Below are 9,929 nucleotides of genomic sequence, written 5' to 3'. Positions count from 1 at the left end.
GATTAGTTCTAATTATTTGATCTAATTTCAGTACACAGGTTTTCCTTTATTTAATAAACGGTGTTCCTTTTATTTGCTGGTGTCCAATTTTAGTTATTGTACACCATATACAATAATATGTATATATATATATAAAATACACCAGAACTCTACAATGGTGTTTGCTGGATCACTTAAATAGGTTATTATTGAATCTATTACCACCACAGTTGTCACCAGCAACACCTAAGTAACACATACTCTCTGACTATTATGTCAATTGCGTAAATGGTTGAAGAGTTTAGACAGTTGAAAAAATGTCAACACTGGAGCTAAAACACAGGTGTTACAGGGTTAAACATATTTTCATAAATAATTTGGCCTTTTATTGAAATGATCTAGTCAGGGAACATAACAAACATTATTTTATTTTGCTGGGTGTGAAGTTTATTGAATTATGTTTTCAACCCATTCAGAAAACTTTAGCTGTAATTTTTCACTTGATACAAAACTGGAATAGAATAAGTGGTCTGTCCACCTCCACAGACCCCACCCCCTTATTTAGACCTGACTGCACATCCTCTCTAAATCCAGAAATGATGAAGTCAAAGACATCACAGCTTGGTCTCAAAGGTTTTGTCATGTTCAACGGATAGGAGGACCGACAACAAGAGCTGAAGAGGAATCCGGAGATGAGGGTGGGGGAGACTGGGTTTGCAATTATTGTGATACAAGCCTCTGGCTTGCCAACATTTGAGAGATGGCTTATCATTCCAATCAGTCCTTAGAACTGAAGACTTTCGTTAGTCTGCTCTAGACTTCAGAGGAATCAAAGTGTGTCCATCTGTTTGTTTGTTTCTTTAGATAGAATAACTTCCTGACAAAGTCTCCCTTTGAGAGAAGCATTTGAATGAAATGGGTGTCGAAATTCAACAAGAAAAGAACATGTTTACTGTACTATAGCTATTCAACCATAAGAGTTTATTGAGATTTTTTTTATTCGAAAGTTTGGTCTTGGAAAACAGACATTTTTACTCATTTATGCATGTCAAGTCTGTCAAGACCATTGTTAAAAATCTTTATTTTATATAATTATATGAATGTTGACTTAATTAGGCTGATCTCCACTAAATAGATGATACCGATTTTGTTGGGGATGTTGGGATACAAAACATCTTATGTAACTTCATTGGACCCTTCATGCAAGTACATGTTTCCACGAACGAAACGAGTGGTCTCATTTTAGATCATTGACTGTCTATGAGAACTGGAGTGAGTGACCCCCTCTCCCCTGGCAATACAACAGGAAGTGCCTTCAGGCTCCAAGAAGCCAAAATCCCATAGACTTGTATTGCAAAATAAACAGGTGTTACTCAGTCATTCTATTTGTCAGAATAACCATTTTTGCTCTTCTACCTTTTTTAAACATGTTCTTGATATTCCTGTTTTACATTTAATTTCTTCTGCAATTCTATATCAAATTCAAGTTATGAACTGACCAATCAGATGCCTCACTAAAAGTAGGTGGAGTTTGCTGGCCCTCACATCCAATGTTCAAAATGTTTGACAGATTCTTTCAAGTCGTGGTGAGGACTTCAAACAAGCTCAGTCCTGATTGGTGAGAGTGGTTGCCATAGTAACACTGACTCGAACCAATAACTTCTTACGAATGACATCTGGCTTCAACATGGCGGTGTCGGTATTGCAAAAAAAATGGTGCCTGGCCTCAATGAGTGACGTCACTCTCTCTCAGTCAAGTTCTCTGATACAGTCAATGTTAGAGATCAATGGCTATTAAAACTGACTAAATATTTAACAAAAATAGTTGGAAAGTCTTTTAAAAAAACTGCCTCCAAAGTAGAAATGCATTGTCCTTCCAGCTTAGACAGGCCAAATCAATTCATCACAAACAGATTTTCACTCATTTTGGATTTTCCAATGTTCCTTCCCAGCGCCTTTTTCATCCCTTCCCAGTCCATGCCTTTCCACAAGTCACTCCCCCAGGACACAATTTTCCACTTGGGATCAAAGATACAGGGGAAACTATTCTCCGAGAGGAAATGTTCTCAAATGAATAGCGGGGAGCTGTCAGTTGGTCTCTGTTTTCATGGAGGACCAGCTGAAGGCAGACGTGGATCCAGACAAGGAGAATGACTATTCCTTTTCCAAAACAAAAGAAAAACCACGACCTGCAGACAGACTACCTCTTACCAGAAAAACCCGTCTGTGTGGGAGGGGGGTTTACAGAAAGTGTGCGTGTTTCGAAGGGAGGGGTGGGTTCCACAGAGTCAGAGCAGATGTAATGAGAAAATTCAACAGTGTGGTGATGAGATGATTTGTCACCCAGCTTGTTGCTGCACCAGCTGTATGAAGATGTAAACAGATGTCTGCTGAGAACACAGCGCCCTTCAGATGGCAGATGTAGTATATGCTTGTAGTGAATTAGAGAGGGTGGCGGGTTACCCCCCCCTTGACAGGAACCACTAAATGTGAATGCCTTACAGAGTTGGAAACACTTTGAGGTAGGAAGGACTGGTAAAATCACTTCCCAAACTCACCAAGAACACAAGGTTAGATAACGGCAGAGATGTACACAGCGGTCGAGCCCCCACGCCCTGATATCCGCCTCTCCCTTCCTGGGCAGAAGCGATGAATATCGCTGTTTAACTCCCAGTCAACAACCGCACATCAGACGATTCCCTCACAACATCCTGTTTTCTTTTTTGCCATCAGTTTGGTCAATGTGTTCCAGAACTTCAATAGAATGGCAAACTCTGTTTTTAACATAAAATAGAAGATTCAGTGTCTGAAATATCATTTTTGCTGTTTTTAATTCAACTTATTTACAATTACTGTAAATGTAAACGTAAAAAAGGTTTTCAGCCAAGTAAAGAAAAGATAAACATTCAGGTAACACTTCTACAATACAGAGAACATCTGTAAAAAAAACAAAAAAAAACACAGCGCTGTTGAAAATATACAATTTTGTAAATTGCAAAGCAAAAAAGAAAACAAATTAGAAAAACAAATCAGTCAAAAGGGCTGCATGGTGGCACAGTGGTTAGCGCTCTTGCCTCACAGCGAGGAGGCCCCGGTTCAAATCCCGGCTGGGGGATTTGGGACCTTTCTGTGTGGAGTTAGGCTCCGGCACCCCCGCGACCCCGAAAGGGAAGAAGCGGTCAGGAAAACGAATGAATGGATGAATGAAAATCAGTCATAAAATAATATCCAAAGGTCGCTCATCCTAGCATGGAAACAATACAATAGCTAAGCTGACTCTTCCAACTCTACAGTTGTCAATCTTTTGACCCAGAAGACTGTATATGAGAAGTTGACTGAGTGATCCATTCCCTCGTAGAGTTCCAAGGAAATAACCGCTGGTTCCAAGCATAGACATATATTATTTCACTGGACAAAGCGAGGTATTGACATCACCCATAGAAAAGGCCCTACCTCCAGCCCTCGAAAACCAGGTAAAGCCGTCACCGTGGCTTCCTGATACGCTGCCGCCATTTTAAAACCCATCCCCAGTGATTGGTCCAAGTTGGTCTGAGTCACCTGTTTAGAGGATCTTCTGTCGCCAATCAAGAGTGAGCTTGTAGTCCACACCCCTTCCACTGAAAGTGGGGAAAAGCTGTCAATCAAACGCTCCAGGTGGGGCCAGCAGGCACCTCATACTGAGGCATCTGATTGGTCAGTTTATAAGTTGAAAAACTTGAGATACAGAAAAAAAATATTTAAAAATAGGATTAGAAAGAAGGTGTTAAGAAAAAGGTATGAAGGTAAGAATGATTATTCTGATAATTAAAATTACAGAGTAATAATTGTGTATTTCTTAATAGAGTCTAAATGATTTTGACCTTCTTGGAACCAGCAGGTACTTTCTATTTAGAACACAAGGGAAGGGGTTGATATGTCCAGTGAATATGCAGTCAATGGTTCCAATAAGACAAAATCCTATAGACATATACTGAGAAAAAAAAAACAGCCATTCTTGCTCTGATACGTTTGTTTAACGTGTTCTTCATATTTCTCTTTTTTGTTATGATTTTATTGCTGTAGTGCAAGTTTTTAAAATCATACACTGACCAATCAGATGTCTCAATGTGGCCTCACGTTGAACATTCAGAACATTTGACTGACAGATTCTCTCGAGCCCACTTTCAAGTGGTAGCAGTGTTGACTTCCAACAAGCTCACTCCTGATTGGCGAGAGTGGTTGCCATAGAAACGTTGATTTAGACCAACTTAGATCAATCACCGCTTATTGACATTGAGTGGTTCCAACATGGTGCCGCCCGTATCACAAAGAAATGGTGACTGGATTTAATGAATTTGGTTGGAACAGCAAGCAAGTCATTTTGGGTGATGTCCCACTCACTCAGTCCAGTTCTCATGTACAGTCAATGGTTGAAACCAATTTTAAATGTCGTCTTGATTCTTAAGAGCAACAAATCTCTGAAGCTGTTCAGTAAGACATTGCTAATCCTTCAGCAGCAGTTAAAAAATCCATAAATAATAAAAAAGAAAGTAATGAAACCACTATATAAGAATATCCTGTTTACCATGAACAATTTTGTACAAAACTGCTTTTTTTTGTCTTTCAGAATCCATTGGAATGACTTTAGTTGGGCAGACGGTTAAATAGTCAACGTAATTAGAAGGCCGTATGTTAAAGGGTTAAGAAATGTATTTCATTGATATTATATCACAAAGAAACTGGTCATGGCTTCATAAGAAATTATTCATAACACATCAGCAGTTTGTGTAAAGTTACTACTACGCTTTAAATTTTGAGCTTGATTTTAAAGCCTTTGCATCCACAGAGGAAGAACGAGGAGACGCTGAGGTACAAAGCCTCGTCTTTGACACACGCCTTCACCCTTTGGCGTTCTCTCCTTCGCGTGCCGCTGCCAAAGATCTCTGCTTCTACCTCCCCCATCGGCACTCTGGCGACGTCCATGGCTGGCATTCTCCCCCTCTGCATCTCTCTGTCTATTCATCATGCCAATCCTCCATCAATGACTCTTTCAAAGAGGCACCAGTGTAGGGTGCAAGGAGAGCTTCTGGTTCATTCCAAGGAATGCAACTGCAGACTTTGACTGGGAAAAAAAGTGTTGGTGCTTGTACCGCTGCAGAAACTTATGTTGTTTCACACCTCAGTCTAATCACAAAACTGTCTTTGACAACTTTAACAAGAGACTTTTAATATGCACTGCGGTCACATGTAGAGCTGCTAAACATCGACTCAATTTCAGCTCACATTTTGATTCAACTTTCAGATCAACACAAAAACTTAAACATTTTCAAAAACCAAACCAAATTTTGTTTGGTTATGGAAATTAGCTTTCATTTGACAAGTGACATAAACTAAAACATAGGAAACATAACTTCTGAAAATAAATGCCAACCTAAAAAAGAATTTAGCATTTTCAAAATAAATCAATCCAATTTCTTTTTCCCCTAAACGCAGTTTAAATCACATCTATACCCACATAACAAGCTGGTTATATAAGTGAGACCATGATAAAGGTCACAGAAGACTTCGGTTTATTTTTTTTTTACTTTTTCTGCAGGGAGTTACTTTTAATTACCTACAATATTTTCACTGTACCAAAACATTTTGTGCAGCTTCCTGTCAAGTTAGGATAGAAGTGTTTGTACTTTTTCTAATTAAAAAGGTATTTATCTAGAAGATCCCCACAGAAGCTCCAGAGATCGATGCTTAAAGTATTCAAGCAGTTTACCTAAGCAAAAAGACAAATCGAGCTAAAGGCCATCAAAGGCCACTTTCACATAAAGAAAACAAGATTTCCTAACCAAAAGTTAAAAGAACGAACAGCAGAAACACCAACGATGCAGTGAAACATGATCAAAACAAATTCTTTTACACTTGCACTAGTTTGAATTTTTGCTCTTTTTTTTAATCATAGACGACATTCCAGTCAAAAAACTGATCTTGATTCTTGTAATCCCATTTCTGTGTCAAACCCAAGTCAGTGCCTCGGGTGTGTTTTTGAACTTTTGCAGCAGATTAATAAAAGCAGAGCAGCTTATGCAATCTTTTCCCACAGCTGAGTGACCATTACACTGTTCTTCCTTCGTCTGCAACAACAGACGGGTTCAAAGGTCACTGTTTCTTCCATTCAAACACAAGTCCGGTCATTTTATCAGTACAAGTTCTTGCTTCCTCCGTCTTTTGGATGAGAACTATTATTCTATTCCAGTTCTTCTACTCTTGTTTCTGGTTCTTGCTTTAGCAGAATTTCCAATTCAATTCTTTATTTTACATGTAAAGTATTCTCCATGTGTGCAGCAGGTTTTTATTGTTTGTAATTCTCCGACGTTGATCCTTACCTTGGCCTCACACTTCCTATGGGTGGCTGTTTTGCATCCTGAAGAAAACAAAAACACAAAGAGAGATGACAGATTAAATGAGCCGCAGTGTGAAAGTTCAGGAAAAAAAATGCTTAATTTTTCAATGAAAGCCCACATTTCGTTTTATCGTTTGGTGTAAGTGCATACCTCTGCAGAAGGAGCCCACGCTGTCGATGTTTTGCCGACAGACGCTGCACTGACGCTTCTTTTTGAAGGCCTTTTCTTTGAAGACGTGAGGCTCTCCTTTCCCCGACTGCATCCACACAGAAAATAACACAGAAAGTTTAATAACCCTGTCAGACACCCGATACTCCTGCAGGTTCTGCATCCTCCTCTCAGAAAACAATGAACAAACGCTCATTTGACCTTCAAAGATTTTAAGAAAACCGACTTTCACCTCCATGAGGAAGAAATGAACAGAAACAAGAGGAGATTCTGAGGATTGTACAGGACTTTAGAAGGCCGAACGGTTGTGTGTATGAATAACCACATCTACTGTACATCCATTGTGTTCTCTTTCGGTCTCAGCTTTGGTTGTGTAACTGTCTTACAGTAATAATCCTTGTGGTTCTCATTCACGCTAGATCGGGGTTCTCAAACTCAATTTCCCTTGGGGCCACTGAAGGCAGAGTCTGGCTGAGGCTGGGCCGTATGGAGTTCCATTTGTGCCAAAAATATGTTTTTGCGTACACTGTCTATCTCTTTTGTTCATTGTCTATGCATACTGAATAAGTTCATTGAGCATTTGTTCATGTCTATGTACTACTAAGCAATATTTTCTGTGTCCTGTGAAACAACAGGAGCTAACGACAATAGCAACTGTTGCTATGGACTTTTCGGACGACCAGATCCAATGACAATAGAAGATGCAAAGTTTTACGCACAAAGCAAGCTGAAATTTCACAAAGCAAATACAATGCTATCATCAAAGAAGCGTGGACATGCAGAAGATATTGCTGAGTAGACATTGAACTTTCATATTAAGGCGGGGGGCCGCCAGTAAGAAACCCCTGCGCTAGAGCGTGTTTGAATCTGAAAAAAAATATTCTTAAAAGAGCCCTGTGATGGACTGGTGACCTGTCCAGGATATAACCTGACAGGGTAGCTGGGATTGGGTCCAGCAACCATGTGATCCTGTACACAACTGAGCCGAATAGAGGGATGGATGAGTTCTGAAAAGACCATCAAACAAGTTAAAGCACAAAAATTTCATAATTTTTTTCCCCCTCATTGTGTATGTGTGTGTGTAGTGAGCATTTGTGTGGTAATCCCCCAGCACTTCTTTGTTTCCCAACATGGGATCAGACCCATGGATGACTGGACTTCATGTGGAGACTTTGAACATGAGAATGCAAGCGTCCACAGGCTAAAAACAAGGATATATAACAGGAGGGGAAAAAAAACTAGGGGGGACATGTGAGCCAACAATGTGCACGGTCATGCTTAGAGGCAGCGTGCATAATCTGGACATTGGCAGGCTTCCAAACACGGATTCCGGCCTGTTCCTTTACCTGGGAGTAGTTAAGAGTTTGCACACCATCCATGTGATCACCGTGAGGCCAGAATCCCCGAGCTCCTACAGGGTTTCCGTATTGATTTCACACAAACCAACGCAGGGTTTTTTTAATTTTACTCGCTCTCTGTATGCTTTTCTTTTAGAGAAAGACTGCTCATGAACTTTTTCCATGATCCGGGCTTTCTCGCTCTGTTCTAGGACAGAACTGTGTTTGGACAGCTGCCTGCCTGGCATCACCCGCTGCCAGCTGTGTTCAGCGGCTCCTGTACAAGCACCGAAACCACGGCAACCCACAAGGTGGAGGAGCTCACGGTCAGTGACTCAGAGGCCAATGGTATTAGTTATGTAATATGGCGGTTGTAGATTCTCCTATTTAATGATGAGAAAGTCAGATTTTTTCCAGGTGGGAATCAAAATCTGACACAGCGTGCTGCCCGTTGACAGAAGCAAAGCAAAGGAAGAACAAACTGTTTTTGTTTTTATCTTGGAGAAATCTTTGTTTAGATATTGCCTTCTTTCTCTTTGAAGACAGGACTATAGAAACAGAACATTTGTCACCTTTTCTTGTGCAAAATGTCAGCATCGTGAAACACAAACATTTCAGCTGACAAGTCTTGTCAAAGTGGTTCTGTTTTGACCATACGGCCATAGTGACCGGGCACTCATTAGTCAGTGATAGTAGAAAAGATGTCAACCGGTGACCCTGTCTGTTTATCCATCCGTTCACTGACATACTCAAAACTGTCACCCTTTTCCAATGTTTTTACACAACTAGAAGCTTATCAGGAGAACTAACGTTCACTCCCTGTTATCCTGAGACCTTCTAACAATCGTGCATCTTCAAACAAACCACTGTGGTTAAAGTCTGGATTTTACCTCACATAGAGAAATGTCTCATTTAGGTCAAACTGCTTTGCAGAAAAAAACAGCCCTTTCACAACACTTCCGAGGCCAAAAAAGCAAACTGTCTTCACTGGATTTGGTTTGCCAGATTATTAAAAACGTATAAAAAAATCCTCTTTGGTTCTTTTGACCTAGACAGATTTTTTTATATTTACTTTTTTAAAACTTGTTTAAACTGAAGCAAACTTTAAGTACTGAGAATTTTACCTTTTATTTATGTGGAACTATTGTATTTTCAGGAGTACAAGTTGCAGTCTTTTTCATAGTTTAGCCAGGGGTGAGACATACTCAGGGGCGATTTATTTGTGGGGTTTTTTTAGACATAAATAGGCTCATATATCTGTAATTTTCCCAGTAAACACGGTTGTCCTTTAGCGTTTGTTTCCTCTAACAACCCCTAGAGGGCGCTGCATCTGAGTATAAGTATTTATTACTGACAGCGGCAGAAGAAAGTCGTCCAAACAAACATGGAAGAGAATCTGATTGTTTTCCTTTTAAACTTTGATATTTTTCTTATACAGATCAAAAGATTAGTATTCTTATTTTTATACATTTATTCATTTTTTTAGAAACACGGCTTGGTGGATTTCTTCTGAAATGTCAGACTTTTCTCCTAGAAGTGCGACTTATACTCCAGAGCGACTTATATATGGCTTTCTTCTTCTTGATTAGACATTTTTTTTCTCTTGCAACTTATACTCCAGAAAATGCAGCAGTTTCTTAGTGCGGATTTTATTTGTCTGTTTTTCATCAATAATTAATAAAACTGTTTAAAGGTATTAACAGATGTTTGAAATACTGACTTATCCAGTATCCACAAACATCTAAAAATGTGCATCACTCAATGTGTCGTTCTTGATAATTACATTTTTTTCATAATATTCTTTTGTTTTATAGCAAGTTATTCAAGTTAAAACAGGCCAATCAGATGCCTCAATAAAAGCATATGGTGCCCACCTCAAACAGTCAAATTTTTTGATTATCAGATTCTCGCTCAGTCCAGTCCTCTTATACAGTCAAAGTTGTTGAACCTTTATTTATACAAGTTGATTGATTGAGAACAATTTTTCATTTACCACGATGACCTGAGTATGAATCAGCAATACAGAAACAGCACAAGGCAATAAGTTACATACAGATAAAAACTTGACATG

General features: G+C 39.4%; 1 protein-coding gene across 1 annotated transcript in view; it reads right to left on the bottom strand.

Annotated features, from left to right (window-relative positions):
* The window catches only part of tns2a (tensin 2a), a 61,039-nt gene that overhangs the window by 33,868 nt on the left and 17,242 nt on the right, over positions 1-9,929 (bottom strand). Inside the window, exons 2-3 of the mRNA XM_024294000.2 lie at positions 6,504-6,609; positions 6,336-6,373 (exon numbers count right to left, since the gene is read on the bottom strand). Of these exons, the coding sequence (XP_024149768.1) occupies positions 6,336-6,373; positions 6,504-6,609 (144 nt within the window). The remainder of the gene's footprint in view (positions 1-6,335; positions 6,374-6,503; positions 6,610-9,929) is intronic.

This window comes from Oryzias melastigma, linkage group LG7, assembly GCF_002922805.2.
Source record: "Oryzias melastigma strain HK-1 linkage group LG7, ASM292280v2, whole genome shotgun sequence".
NCBI classification, from domain to species: domain Eukaryota; kingdom Metazoa; phylum Chordata; class Actinopteri; order Beloniformes; family Adrianichthyidae; genus Oryzias; species Oryzias melastigma.
Note: the sequence above shows the minus strand (reverse complement) of the source record. Positions and strands in the feature narration are given on the sequence as shown.